A 15805-nucleotide genomic window follows, 5' to 3' on the forward strand; every position below is an offset into this window, starting at 1 on the left:
CATGCACTACATTAGTTTTCCATCTGCTTCAGATGCAATTTACCTTGCTACTTTTAATCATCTATAAAGTATGGGACCTGTTATCCTAGCTATCATTTCCCAATTTAGACAAGTATGAAGACTGGAATCAAGTGAGACACTGTTCTCAGTTGCTCGATGTGGGCTTTTGAACTGAAGTCAGGGAATTTGCTGGAGTCTTCCTTGTTCTTCCTTGCCTGGGTAGGGATCTGTCAGAACCCAGTGCAAAGCCCATTTATTCAGTTGCCCCTTTGCCACATGATCCTAAACTGTGGCACTTTTTCTTCCCACTTCTTTCTTGCTGTTCGATGGGATGTTAGTCTTTATGAAGTGAGGCAACAAGATATGATGACAATAAAAACATTACACTTTACTGAAAGACATTAATGCATTGGACATGAAAGTTTCATGTTTTACCAATTGCACATACTGCTGCCAGGAAACTTACTGGGCCAGTCCCCCTCCCAAACTTATATGTTAGTTATGTATTCAAAGGAAATTGAACTAATTAACAAACAAGCAAACAAACTGCTACATACAATATATGATCTTAGTACATACACAGCTGTGATAATTACAAACGTAAAGTTCCTGATCAGTTTACCAAACATGGAATTAATGAGAAATTTCTGGTTTGGGTTAGTTTAAAGTTATTTTACCATGCGTTTTAAAATACAGTTCTTAAACAAGATATTTTAGACTCTCAGGGTGCTTGTAGATGATTTAAAAAAAAAGCGCTTTACTTTAAACTTGGTACACTCCCACATTCCCACACATGCCCAGAAAAGGTAGCATCTTTGTTGGACCTGGTTCACCTGACATCTGTATATGCTTCTACCCAACTCTGCAGCATCTGTAAAGGTCAGGTGCTTTAGTGGAGCTTTTTTGGTGCTTTTCTCTAAGAGCCAATTAAATTGGCGCCAAAAAAGCCTGCTGAAGTGCCTGATCTGTATAGATGCTACAGAGCCAGGTCAAAGTAACATGCTGCTTCTTCTGGTAAATTACTTTTTTTGTTTGTTTGTTTTAATGTATGCAAGCAGCCTATGTTAACTTATTTCATAAGGTACTACACAGACAGAAATTAAGGCTAATAAAGGGAAAGCAGCACAGACAGGCAGCTTCCCTCAGTGCCTCAGTGTGCCTTATTGATCTGGAAGGATGAGAGAGGTTAAAATTTTTGTTTCAAATACGGCATCCTCTGAGGCTTCCATCTGGAGAAAGGAAGACATGAAGGAAGACGCGATGTCTTAAAAGTGAAAGAGCACTGCAGACCTATGGCTATAGCAAATTGTTACCATCTGTGGTTGCTGGACAGTTACTCCTTTGGAAAAATGTAATTTACCGAATAGTATTGTATCATATATGATTCAGAGTTCTGCTGAATCCTTTTAGCTTAAAACAGCAAATTTAAATGGCTTTTTCTGGGGTCCATAACGGGGTTTTGCTACAAATATCCAGGTTTCCTCCTATCAGCAAAAGCTACCACCCCTCTTATCTCAATCAGCTTCTTTCATTGAAGGTCACCTGTTTTTAGAAAATATTATTTCCTATGAGTTTCCCCAATATCAAAATGTGAATATTTCTAAAACAGCTCATAGTTTTAAGACTACAATACATTAAGACAAAAATACATTATTAGTCCTGTATTATGCATACAGTATACATGATTTTGATTTCTATAATATGAATTTTGTACAACAATGGCTACGAGCAGCTTACTGTTGCTATTTCCATTACTTAGATAATTCTGTTAGAGATAGTATATAATGTAAAGAATGATTTGACTTACATAGATCATTGAGCTATCATCACCAGGAGTTAGGAGGGTGGCAGACTTGAACTTCTACTAATAATCCTGCCCCTTCACCTGCCTTCACTCCAAGTAATTTCTACTTAGGCATTTCTTCCACTCAAAATGTTTCTACCAAACAACATGAAGGCTTTCAAAGAAAATAGTTCTTTTTTTAATGTTGAATTTTGGTCCTCTTCTTAAAGTACTCTGAAAGAAAGCTAACTGCTCTAAAACCAGAACTAATATTAGGTCATTTTATGGAACTTAAAGAGTCTGCAAAATTATGAAAAATATTGTTTTTAAGTTATGAACTACAGCATTATCCAGGCAAAATAAGTCATGTACTATATTATGTAAGTGAAATAAAATATAGTCCTTACTCCCCATTAGCTTTATTAAGGAAATAATTATTGAAACAATCAGTTGCTCTATATTGTGGTTTCTCTTAGCAGGCTATCAGGTTAGAGGATGACCCTCTCAGCAGCACTGTAGCAGAAAGGGATCTCAGAGTCAAAATGAACATGACTCAATGTGATAAAGTAATCAGTAAAGCTAACTGCATTAGCAGATGAATCACAAACAGGTCCAGGGAGGTGATACTTTTCCTCTATGCGGCACTAGTGAGGCTGCAGCTGGTGTATTGCATCCAGTTTTGGGTGCCACACTTCAAGAGGGATGTGGATTACCTTGAGAGGGTCCAGAGGAGGGCCACTCATATGGTTAGGTCCTACAAGGAGAGATTGAGGGACCTGAATCTCTTCAGCCTTTACAAGAGAAGGTTGAGAGGTGATCTTTGGCGGTCTATAAATTTATGAGGGGGGTGGGGGACAGCAACGAATGGGAGATGCTTTTTTTTAACAGGGCACCCCTCTGAGTAACTAGAAATAACAGCCACAAACTGACAGAGAACAGATTCACGTTAGATATCAGGAAGAACTTCTTCACAGTAAGGGTTGCCAGAATCTGGAATGGGCTTCCAAGGGAAGTGGTGCTCTCCCCTACCTTGGGGGTCTTTAAGAGAAGACTGGACATGCATCTGACCCCAGTGTTCTTTCCTGCCCAGGGCACTGGGTCAGACTCACTGATCTGCTGAGGCCCCTTCTTACCCTAATATCTATGAATCTATATTCATGTTGTGGAAATACCAGTAAAATTCAAGATCTTGTCACAAAGACATTGTATGATATATATGGGTATGATACATTTCATAAACCTAATTAGCAAGAAGTTCTTTGTTCATATAAGCAACAGTGTTATTCCTATTCAGTTGAGGTGTAGGGCAACCTGGTCAGTATATGCAGTTGAGGTGCAGGGCAACCTGGTCTGGGTCCTCCTTGTGGAGGGCAGGGCCACACTAATCATATGCTGAGAGAGGGGATGACAGAGATAGTCTGGGTAATGTTTGCTTGGCCTCTCAGTCTGGTGAAGAAACAAGAATGATTACAAATGAGAAAGAAAGGCACAGCTCAGCTGTGAAGTGAAGAGGAAGTTGAAATGTATTCAGTGTATTGGCTCACCATGACTAGAAAAACAGTCGGCACTAATGGGGGGGCTGTCCACAATGAACAGTAACATCATATTCAGATGAACTGTATTAATCTGTTCTTGTGGTTGGCCAATATGACCTAGACTGCACTAACTTATCCATGTGGTTGAGCAGATTCTTTTTGGTATTGGTTGGTGGAAGTGAAGCGTGCTCCGTCCACTCCATGTATTGACCTGGTATTGCAGTGTTTCCAGGACCGGTGCCAAAAACAAAACAAAACAAAACAAAAACAAAAACAACAAGGTTGGCCAATACGAGCCAAGTGGCATTTAATCAGCTCCGTAGTTGGGTTCTGTTACTGAACACGTGCTGCTTTTGCCAGCAGTTTAATGATACACAGTGTATTTTATGGTGTTACTTAGTATGTAAATGTAAGATGAGGGGTTCCCCCCATGCTTATGGAGGGGGGTGGGGGGAAACCTCATCTTCTATTCAAGTAAATACAGTACTTTCATAATAAAATACTTAAATTGAATGTGAAGTAATGTTTTTTCAAGAACCCTCTAATTAATAGGATTTTAAGTGACTGCAGCTTTCATATAAGAGGTATAAAAAGATATGACCATCATTATCTCCAGTGACTATTTTATTAAGATTGATTTCAAGTGCTTGTACATACCAGACTTTCCATCTTCTCGACATATTTAAGGGTTATCCTATAATCATTTGGAAGATTTCCAACCTAAACCAACAAACAAATAGTAATAAAATATTAATGTTATTAAGAAAATCGAGGCTCAGTTTAATCACTGCATTTACATAAAATGTATAAAACAGTTGACAATTTCTAGAATTTACTTATTAGTTGTAAGTAACACCTGAAAACTCAGGGTTTAGGGATCCTATATTTGGCTCTTATTTGCTTAAAAGGCAAATATCTTTCTCCATATTTCCCAACTCTTTGTAGAACCGAACTGATCTTATTCACAATTATCATCTCTCAGCAGTATCCAAGAAGCTGATGCTGTGAAGGAGCAGAGTTAGAGAGGCAGGTTCAATTAGTTATTGCAGGAATGTCTGTACATTTTTCTGTTCTCCTATCTGGAAATATCTGGAGCATATATGGGAAGCAAGATATTCATTCTTTAAGTAACTCATAATGGTTCAAACAGGGTATACCCAAGCATAAGTCAGATCCACATTACAAATTTAAAATGATAAAAATAATCCCCATGGAAGAAATTTAGGAGCTAAAAATAAAACATTTCAGAGGTGTTCTAAATTACTGTGAAGAAAAAAACCCTAAAACGATAAAATCAGCTGATAATGTGGATAAACAGATGTGATTTAGTTAACTTAACTGTCCACATGATAATTTTTGTCATGTGGACACAGGAAAAGTGTAACATGGTAACAGGAGAGGTGTAACGTGGACAAGCGTTCAAACAGGGTATTCCCAAATAGACCTTGAACAATTTGTCCTCTACAAATAACAAATATCCGTTTAAAAAAAAAATCCAACTGTAAATCTAAGAAAGCAAGCTGTTGCCTGACTTCTGCTCACTAATGCTCCCAGTCAGCAAAACACTTATGCATATATTCAACTTTGAGAATGTGCTTTGGATGCACTAAGTTAATGAGATTTAAGAGTATATTTAAGAGTTTTTCTGAACTAGTATCTATACTTTGTTCAGAACAAAATCTCCAATTTTTGTGACCAAGCTATTCTATTGTGGATGTTGGGATTCAAAAGAAAAATCTGTTCAGTTGCTGCTATATCCCACAGAGCTGGATTTTTGTTTGTTTGTTTGTTTGGTAGCCTAACCAATAAATAGAATTAAGTATCAGATTGAACTGAATGATTCCTTCCTGCCCTGTCTTTTTTTTCTTTTGGTAAATAAATATTTATTTAAAGTGTGTATGTACTCCAAATATTTCATTTGACATAAAACTAAGAGCTCTATTTGGTTTTGGAACAAAGGAGAAATTTGGGTTAACCCTTCAAAGTTCTGTTTTGCAGTTGTTTCTTCTTTTTTAACATATATAAACAAAAATGCTACTGCAAAATGAAAAGCTGGAAAATTTAAATTAAAAAGACCTGAAATGGTCAAGGACAATATTTACCCCTAAATATAGTTCCAAAATTACATTGAGACTGGCTGCATCTGCATGTGCAACTAATGCAACTGAATAAACTCCAGTGCAATTTCCCCAGAGTAAACTAATCCAGACATCACAGTCTACATGTGCATTTAAGTGCAGCAATTTACTGCACTTGTGTCCAACAGGACTATCCGAAGGTGTACTAAACTGGTCTATAACAGCTTAATTGCCATGCACATGCAGATGGTGACACTTTACTGAGTAGCAAATTAGTCTACTGTGTAGTAAAGTGCACACATGGATGCACTCACCGTATGCTGAGCTATAGAGCCTTCAAAATTGATTCTGTAATTCCTTAGATTCACAGATTTATAGATGTAGGGTTGGAAAGGACCTAAGTAGATCTTCAAGTCTGACCCCCTGCCCTGGGCAGGTGAGAATACTGGGCTCATATGACCCCAGCTAGGTAATTATTAAGCCTCCTCTTAAAGACCCCCAAGGTAGAAGCCAGCACCACTTCCCTTGGAAGTTGGTTCCAGTTCCTAGCCACCCTGACTGTGAAGTAGTGCCTACTAATATCCAGCCTCAACCTACTCAAGCAGCTTATGGCTGTTATTCCTTTTTACTTTGGGAGGTGCTTGGGGGAACAGGGTCTCTCCCATTCCCCACTGGTCCCTATTGGTACATTTATAAATGGCCACCAGGTCCTCTCTCAGCCTTCTCTTGTTGAGGCTGAACAGGTTCAGATCCCATAGCCTCTCCTCATAGCATCTGCACTGCTGTCCCCGGATCATGCTAGTGGCCCGCCTCTGGACCCTCTCAATGCTGGCCACATCCTTCCTAAAGTGCAGCACCCAGAACTGGATGCAGTACTCCAATTGTGGGCTGGCCACTGTCGCATAGAGGGGAAGGATCACCTCCTTGACCCTGCTTGTGATGCATCTGTGGATGCATGACAAGGTGCAATTAGCCTTACTGACCACGTCCCCACATTGGCGGCCCATGTTCATTTTAGAATTGATAATGACTCCAAGATCTCTTTTTGCCACTGTGCTTTCGAGACGGGAGTTCTCCAGCCTATAGGTATGCTGCTGGTTCTTACTGCCCAAGTGCAGTACCCTGCACTTGTCAGTATTGAATCCCATCCTATTCTCATTTTGCCCACACCTGTAACCTATCCAGGTCCAGCTGTATCCTGTCCCTCCCTTCTAGCATGCCCACCTCACCCCAGATCTTGGTGTTGACAGCAAATTTGAACAGGGTGCTTTTCACCCCTTCGTCCAAGTCGCTAATAAAGAAATTGAACAGTGCAGGCCTGAGGACCGAGCCCTGGGGGACTCCACTGCCCACATTCCTTCAGGTCAAATATGACCCGTCCACCACTACTCTCAATCCCTCAACCAATCTGGGACCCATCTGACTGTGTAGGCATCAATGCCACAGTTGCCTAGCTTTTTAATGAAAATGGGGTGGGAAGCAGTGTCAAAGGCCTTCCTGAAGTCCAGAAAGACTACATCCACCACGACATCTGCGTCCAATTATTTTGTAACCTGATTGTAGAAGGCAAATGTTGATCTGACAGGACCTGCCCCTAATGAACCCATGCTGGTTGCCCCTGAGCATCATCTCCCCTGCTGGTCCTTCCCAGATGTGCTCCTAGATAATCTTCTCAAAGAGCTTCTCCAGGATTGAACAAGTGAAAAACAGATAATACAGCAAAAGCTTTGCTATCCGGCACCCATAGGGTATGGGGAGGTGCCGGATAACAAAATATGCCGGTTAATTGAGAGGCCCAAACAGGCATCTTTACTGATGCTTCTCCCTCCATGTCCAGTGTGTCACCGCACCTCCTGCCTCATTGCCTCCCCTCCCATTGGCCACGTGAAGCCTGCTATACCCTCGGCTGTGGGGGGCTTGGCAGCACAGGATGCTTTGCCTCAGGCTGTGGGGGGCTTGGTGAAACCAGAAGCGGGCTCTTTCTGTTTCACTTTTACCTTACAAGTGGGCATGCCGGTTAATACAGCATGCCAGCTTGTAAGGTGCCAATTAAGGCAGCTTTTACTGTATATTATAAGGTGCCATGGTACATGCCTCTATACATATCCTCTGACTACTTTTACTGTTTTGGACTAAACACTTTGTGGATATTTCCATGTCAGTTGCCACATGTGATCCTAGAGTACGGACTCTTAGACCAGAATAGAAAAATACTGCTATAGTATATCTATCTTAATAATTTTTCAAACTAAAAAACTTGGAACTTTTCTTTTCTCTTTAAAATGGTTAATTTATTCTGTACACTTGTCCACTTATTTTTTACATCTTTTTCTTCTTTCCTATAGCACAGCCATGTACCTCAACACATTAAAAGATAATTTAGTTTCTTTTCTGGTTTATTTGCTATGTTCGTGGATTATCACTGCCCTAGCAGACTTTAAGCAGCAATGATACTGAAGATGCTGCTGGAGGTGCAATTTTTTCCATATTTAATCCACAGGGATTCAATACTTAGCAGTGTCAGCACCAGTATATTCCTTTAAGAAAGGTCACTGGAAGATTAAATATGTTCCAGATCAATGAACACTACAAGAATTGACATACATTATGTATACAATCTACTTTACTGGCATCAAAGCCTGTCAAGCACTTTTCATGCACAGTTAGGAAAATACAAGTGGGCAAGATTAGAGTCTCTGGGAGCTCTAACAACTTCGAAATGAAAAGCTGGAGGTGAGAGTTCAATATTGCACATTTTTTCCCCTTTGATTGACTGCAGGTCTGAAAAAAGAAACATTAGAGAATTTGCTACTAGAAGTAGAATAGTGCTTCAAAAAGCACCTATTTTTTCCATTGACAAGAAACAGCTTTTACTAAGACTTGTTGATTTAATACCATAGACAGCATCGTTTGTTGGTGTAAGTTAGCATAACTTAGGTCTCTGCTGTGACAGAAAGGGGTATATGTCTGTATAAGAGGTGGTGAACACATGGCTGCACTTGCCCAAGGAAAGTCTGCAGAACTGCATCACAAGTTCCTACCCTGTCCAGGCAAGGCGTATGAAACTTCCATGAAGGCCTGTAATTGAGAAGCCATCAAGATGGTATGGTATCATTGATGCCCTCACCTCTTTTTTTTTCTTCACTTGGACTTCTAGGCAGGGTAAGAATAAACAAGGAGGGAAGAAAGATTCCTGTTGAGCAGTGTCAGAGCAAAATTTCGTATGTATGCTGATAACATAGAGAGTTAGATCTGAACATGCGCAGACAAACCTAGCAAGCGGAAAATTCCACTGCATGCCCAGCATGTGCCCCCTGCTCGACCCCAAGGCTTGTTAATCAAGACTGCCATAACGCACATGCTCAGTTCACTGACTGCATGATGTAATTAGACTAGAAATTTCTATGAAGCGAGCAGCCTGATTGGCCACTAAATTCATATAAAAGGCTTGTGAACCCCCACTTCCGGGGTGGTGAGGTGGTGTGTGTGTGTTTTGGAGGAGAGACTGTGCTCGACCTGTGAGCAGAGGCTGCCTTTGCAGGGACTGTCTCACAGGGAGAGAACAATCCTTAGAGCAGGTGCTGCGGGTGCAGGGGCTACTCCTAAGGATGGCTTCTAGCCTACTGGTCTCTTCCTCACTGCGATTTTGGCTCTTCGATTCCTCTTCGTTTCCTGTCTTGATCTTTTGGCTACTGGACTGATTCTGGCACCGACCCTGACCACGATTTCGATCAACCCGACTTACTGAGATCACGGCTTTACCTCATCATATCCGGCACTGACCTCACCATCATTTTCTATTAACTTTGGCATTGATTCCACTTTGGACTGGCATCGCAACGTGTTACAGTTTTGTTGTTCATATCCCTTAATGAGCTGTTGACCAGCCCTGGGACTTAAGGAGTGGGCAGCTGCCCCTATCCCTCGCAGGCTTGATAGCAAGGGCTCACTCCGGAACCCCGTGGGCCAACAGACCCCTCTGTTGTTCATTTTGTTAGCACTGTAACTGAAGCAAACTTCCTACCTATGCTACAGAAGTGTAAGTAGATAAAATTCAACTAGTTTTGAAACCGCACGATTCCGCGTACCGCTCAGACTCCTTGCCGCTAATCCCGCCTGTTCTGTATATGAACCCTTGGCCCACCGTGACCTTGGGGTCTTTATTCCCCGACATGGCGTCATGAACAGGATGCACAGGAGGCATGGAGTCTGAGTTGCTTCAGAGCTGCCCATGGCACAGCGAAGCTCGTTTGACCAATTACCTGAACGACTTGTGGGATCATATTGTATTCCACCAGGCCGCCAACCTGGCTGCAGAATCGATAAATGGGTACCTGTCCCTCCGCAGGACAAGCGGGAAGGAATAGGCTGTTCGGCTTACCCCGGGAGCTTTGGGTTGCATTATGCAGGACCCCCAGGCCATTTATTACCCAAGGGAAGAGACCAGGTCCATGGCCCTGGTTCGCGTGAAGCCCTCGGGTGTGGCAAGCTCCAGCCCGGCCCAGGAGTTTGCCCGGTGCGTGAAATATATGAAGGAGGGAGGAGAAGACACCCCTCCGGATAAGTTTAACTGTCCAACCCTCACGGCTGGATCAAGGGGGCATGAGCTCCTGACCCAGCTCCGGGAATGTCTGGAACGAGACGGGAGAAAGGCCAAGTGGTCGGGCACGAAATGGAAGAAGGGCAGAATAATGAACGTCCTGTTCTGAGAGTATGTCATTTTATTGCGAGAACTCTCAGATATGGGGGTGCAGCTCGAGACCGCTGTTAGAGCTGTGAATGAAAATTTAGCCGAGCGGCCATTACAAGATGACGCTGGCAAAGCAGAGAGTGCACCGAGAGCCGCACTGACATCACCGCTCGCTCCACTCACTAAGAGACCGCCTCCAGACCTAGCACCGCCCATGGTTCCACCCACCTGAAACCTGCCTCCCGCAACAGCGCCACCCGTCGCTGTTACATCATCACCGCCGTACGCAACCCAGCGCCACCTGGAGGACGTATTGAGTAACCGCATGCATGAAAACGAAACCAAGGCAACCATAAGAAGCAATGCATCCATGATCAACATAAACACATCAACCAGCATAAGAAACAATATGAATATGATGAGAAGCAATGAACCCGAATGCAAACTCGAACAACCGCAACTGTCTGATTTAGCAACTGCGTATCCGATTGCAGTGCAAAAGAGAGTGATTAGCCCTCAAGGCCAAGGTACTCAAATAACAGTAACCTCACAAGCAAGAACCCATTCAGAGATGAACAAGCTAAAGAAAGAAACAGGAATTCGCAATGACGAAAATCCAATCGCATGGCTTGGTAGGTTAGTGGCTGAAGCTGGCAACGAAACTGTAGATCAGGATGAAGCCCTGCAGTTGATACGAAGCACAGCCTGGAGCCAAGCAAAGGTTGTAGACCCGGTACCAGTGCTGGCAAATTATTACTGGCTAATAGCAGTACCAGCTCTAGCTGCCGAAGCCCTACAACGAAAGGTTCACACATGGCACGAGGGAGCGCCAGGACATGCCGATGCAACCGCATTGATATATGCTGTAATTGGAACATCATATGCATTGTGGAGCCCCCTACAACAGGGATTAAATCTGACACCAGCTCAAATGCAAGAAGCCTGGCTACAACGGTTTGCAACATACCCAGGAGATGTACCCTGCCTTGCCGAAGCTATTGAGGCAGCAACAGAGATTTATGGAGGGAGTCAAAGAATCACCGCAAGGTTATTACTGAGCCCCTCCATCAATGGCCCTGCGATCCACACGTTAGGACATCTTGATCAGCTGCAAGGGGCAATGAAACCGAGGCCTCAGAAGAGTGTGTACCCCGTCGCTGATAGAGAACATGAAACCACTTATGCATATCCGATTGAGAGCTCTGCCACCCATTCTCACTGGGCAGACAAAAAAATCACAAAATCAGATGCATCAACGGAGACCGACCTGGAACACTCCACCGACTAAGAAATACTATCCACACAATTCGCCACCATCACAAATCAGGAACTGATCAAACCAAGCTAAGTACTTGCCACCACAAAGAACACCAGAAGAAAGGGTGATGTTTGGTTTTCTCCTAACAAAGTCTGGTCTATCAAAAGAGAAGCTACGACTATTGGGAGATGAAGGTCAACAAGACCTCGCGAGGGCCTTAGGCTTTGATGGAAGTAGCAAATCAAAAAACGAGTAACGGCCATTGGCACTGACGAGGTGACCGGTGACACATTTCCTATGGACTACGAACACCCAAACAAGCTTAAACGAAATGAACCACAATGATCTGAACCAAAGCGAGACGAACTGAAACAAGACAGACCGAAACGAATCGAATTTGAACCGAGCTGAACCGGAACAAGACGGACCGAAACCAACCAAATCAAATCAAAACCAAGTGAAGCAAAGCAAGCGAAAGACGAAACTCGAAGCAACCGTAACCTCATCGACTAAAGGAGTGCAGGAGGGAGTTGGAAATGAACTAATAAGCCACCCGAAATCGAATGCTGTTGTAGCCGCCAATGATACGGGGATTTTTTATGACGATCTACGACCATATGCAACGATCAACATTCAGAGCCCTGACGAACTGAGTGAAGTAAACCCCATGAGGTTCTTATTGGACATGGGGGCACAGGTCAATGTAATCAAGCCATCAGTTCCTCACCTGTGAACCAATGGGGTGATGATGGTACAGGGACTGAATGCAGCAACCGCGACCCCTTGTGTGAAATTCCTAGTTGAAGGCCACAGAAAACAGCTAGATGCAGTACTAGGGGGCATCATCCTCCTTGGAGTACCTGGAATAAAGGCTCTCGACTTAAAGTATCAAGTATTGGAGGCCTTGCCAGTTAACATCATTGCAACTGAAGATCAGCATAGGCCCACGTTAAAATCCACTTCGTCATGGCGATATACTCCCATCCCCATGAAGGCACACTTCCATGAACCTCTGGCTGCATTACTGAAACTGCTAGTGGACCAAAAATCCATCACCCCAGTCCACGTCAGCACGAGGTTGTCACCAGGATGGGGAATCTCGAAACCCAGGAAACCACATGAAGTATGATTGGTAGTAGATTATAGAGAAGTGAATAAACGCTGTGCGACCCTGACGCAAGCAACACCATGTACTTTACTCCAAAGCCTATGTGAGATGGCAGAATATCAGGCTGACCCGTGGGTAGGCACAACTTTGGACCTAAAAGATATGTTTTTCTCTATCCCCATTAACGACTTCAAGGGAATTCTAAATATGTGTATAGAAGGGAGGATTTATAAGTGGAACGTATGTCCGCAAGGATACTGCAATGCCCTGGCGTTGGCCACCAGTGCCATTAAACCATAGTTTGGGAAGATTCCACGAAAGTGACTTGGAAAGTGGAGCAGTAAAGATATGGAGCTATATCGACGATACCGCGATCATGGGGTGAGAAAAAGGCCTTGTAAAAAGAGTCACTGAAGATTTCGTAAAATATCTGACTGTTGACGGCTGGGTCGTAAACACACAGAAATCTCATCTAGAACCATCTCCTAACATTAGTTTCCTGGGAACTACCTTTGTTGAAGGCAGGCGTCATGGGATAGCCCACGGAAAAATCGATATTACCAACTGGGAAAATAAGATCCCAACAACGAAAGCCGATTTCCAGTCACTCCTAGGAAAACTAAACTGGTTCAGGCACTACATTACACCGGAATACCTGCCGATCCTTTCGCAAATCCAGCGACAGATAAGAGAAAAGACACATCAGAAGACCCTGTAGACCTCAAGCGACATGAAGGCCTTGAGTAAGCTATTAGCTGCTGTAAAAAACACCTCCCTAAGTGCCATCGATATGGCCACGACCTTGATAGTGACAGTTGGCTTCACCGAGGAGCACCTCTCTACCACCGTAAGGAATTCTAAGGGAAGCCTCGTCTATGTCGCACACTGCACTATTCAAGCAGCACAACATCGCTATGGCTCAGTGGGAAAAGTTCTTCTAGCAGCCCAGTTAGCGGAGTCATTATCCGTCAGGAGAGGAAAACTGAGGGCAATGGGGGCAACCCTACTGCCTCGGCTAGTGCACGATAGACCTGACCCGTGTTTCCAAGGAGAACCATCCACCTGGAGTGCCCTGGTATTAAACCATCTATACCAGTGGCACAACTGGAAGCACGAGGACACACTGCCCACATTAACCGTCACCGACACTTCAAAAATCATCTTCTACAGAACAACAGAGCCCGCGTGGATGGCCTCAGATGGCACCACACGTCATGGAGGAAAATATGGATACTACTGTAAACCGTGCCACGATTATGACATTTACCCTGGAGGAACCTCTGCCCAGAGAAACGAGCTATTACGATTTAAAGAACTCATACTACACTGCCTGACATACCATGATGGAACTCTCCCTGTAATGGCAATAGACTCTTCCTGTAATGGCGATAGACTCACAATACATTTACAAGATCATCACAGGTATGGCCTCACCAACTGAGAACATGGAAGTATGAGAAAAAATTTATGATTTACTAGCTGCATTTACAATACTTCCTTTAATAAAGCACACGCGATCGCATAGAGCTGACACCGACCCGGTACACAGTACCATAGATAAATTATTAGAAGAACCAGACAACACCAAGTACATGCTGGTTGCCCAAAAGGTTGATGAAGTGGGCATGGCTTCTCAAGAACTGGGGCCATCCAGGTCCCAGAGCCTGTCACCAAAAGTGGTGTCAAGGTTCAGAAGATAACCTGAAATATGGTTCTCAAATGGATTGGAAACGGGTGACCCAGGCTTGTGAAGCCTGCGCAAAAGAAAAATGTCATCCCACAGGAAACACGAAAGGCGCCCTAGACTGGAATACATTCGAACCAGGAAAATCATGGCAAGTAGACCTATTAGGTCTCTTACCCGGAGCTTCAGTCCCAAATAAAGGTTTAATCGTAGTTGACTTAGGTACCCGACAAATCACTGTCGTACCTCTTAGAAAGACACACACGACGGCAATAATAACAGCTTTTACAAGCATATTCGCCATCTAGAAGACGCCGACCAGCATTCAATCTGACGGGGGACCACCGTTTACGTCTGTGGCTATTGAAAAATTTGCACGACTGAATAATATAGACTGGCATCACCATCTACCCTACCATGCACAGTCGAACGGGATGGTGGAACGAGCAGTCGGGTTGTACAAGGAGGCCCTACGCCTAAAAGGACGGGGAAGCTACAAAGGATGGACTAAACATAATTACAAACTCCTAATGAACCTAAATTCTGGAAAGGAACCTTGGGCTGAAAGAGAGCCTAAACTTGTTGAGTCTTGGATACCGAAGTTTAAACCCTCAGAACTTGTTTGGGTCACTCTGCCGGACCCCAAGAACCGCCACCTGAAAATTCTGAAAGGAATAATAAAGTCTGCCGAACGATGCCCAAATACTTACCTCGTTGAATTGAAGGACAGTGGACAAGCCATACTGGCCCACCGTAACTGGATGGCCAGACGAGCCATCAAAGGCACTGTACAATAGGCCCTTAGTTAGTAATGTAAATAATCCTATTGTGGAATTCGTTCTGTCCCATTTTGTTTTATTTTTCAGAACCGAGTTGCTGAAAGAGAGCGCGTGATCTGACCAGGTGACTGTCCAAATACCTGAATCACCGAGAGATGTTACATCTCTTGCACCAACGGATCCACAGTGGACAATTGGCTGAACTAACCACTGAGCTTGATCACTCAAATCTGTTATCGTTTTAATTTCTTTTATTATAATTGTTCCAGTTGTTAGTTGTATTTTTCAAATTCTTAAATGTAAGTTGTCAAATCCATCGGTTTATGTATATTCCATTGTACCTAGTTATGAAAATTTCTGAAATGAAGACGAAGATGAAATTTAAATCAAAATATAAAACTCCTGTGTTACCAGCAAGGGGGCATGTCAGAGCAAAATTTTATATGTATGCTGATAACACAGAGAGTTAGATCTGAACATGCGCAGACAAACCTAGCAAGCGGAAAATTCCACTGCATGCCCAGCATGTGCCCCCTGCTCAACCCCAAGGCTTGTTAATCAAGACTGCCATAACGCACATGCTCAGTTTACTCAGAGCATGAGGTAAGCTGATCTAATGCACATGCTCAGTTCACTGACTGCATGATGTAATTGGACTAGAAATTTCTATGAAGCGAGCAGCCTGATTGGCCACTAAATTCATATAAAAGGCTTGTGAACCCCCACTTCCAGGGTGGTGAGGTGGTGTGTGTGTGTTTTGGAGGAGAGACTGTGCTCGACCTGTGAGCAGAGGCTGCCTTTGCAGGGACTGTCTCACAGGGAGAGAACAATCCTTAGAGTAGGTGCTGCGGGTGCAGGGGCTACTCCTAAGGAGGGCTTCTAGCCTACTG

The 15805-nt window shown here is 43.5% G+C and overlaps 1 protein-coding gene and 1 pseudogene across 3 annotated transcripts in view; one reads left to right on the plus strand and one right to left on the minus strand.

Moving 5' to 3' along the window:
* The window catches only part of KITLG (KIT ligand), a 105392-nt gene that overhangs the window by 36777 nt on the left and 52810 nt on the right, over window positions 1-15805 (minus strand). For 2 of the 3 annotated variants that reach the window (XM_090042654.1, XM_090042653.1), the window contains exon 3: window positions 3976-4038. The exons of the other annotated variant lie outside the window; for it this stretch is intronic. In XM_090042654.1, coding sequence (XP_089898780.1) covers window positions 3976-4038 — 63 coding nt within the window. The remainder of the gene's footprint in view (window positions 1-3975; window positions 4039-15805) is intronic. 3 annotated transcript variants of the gene reach the window in all.
* On the plus strand, window positions 12093-14444 carry LOC149865913 (uncharacterized; annotated as a pseudogene).

Source organism: Crocodylus siamensis, chromosome 4 (genome assembly GCF_052110815.1).
Source record: "Crocodylus siamensis isolate JL-2025a chromosome 4, ASM5211081v1, whole genome shotgun sequence".
NCBI lineage: Eukaryota > Metazoa > Chordata > Crocodylia > Crocodylidae > Crocodylus > Crocodylus siamensis.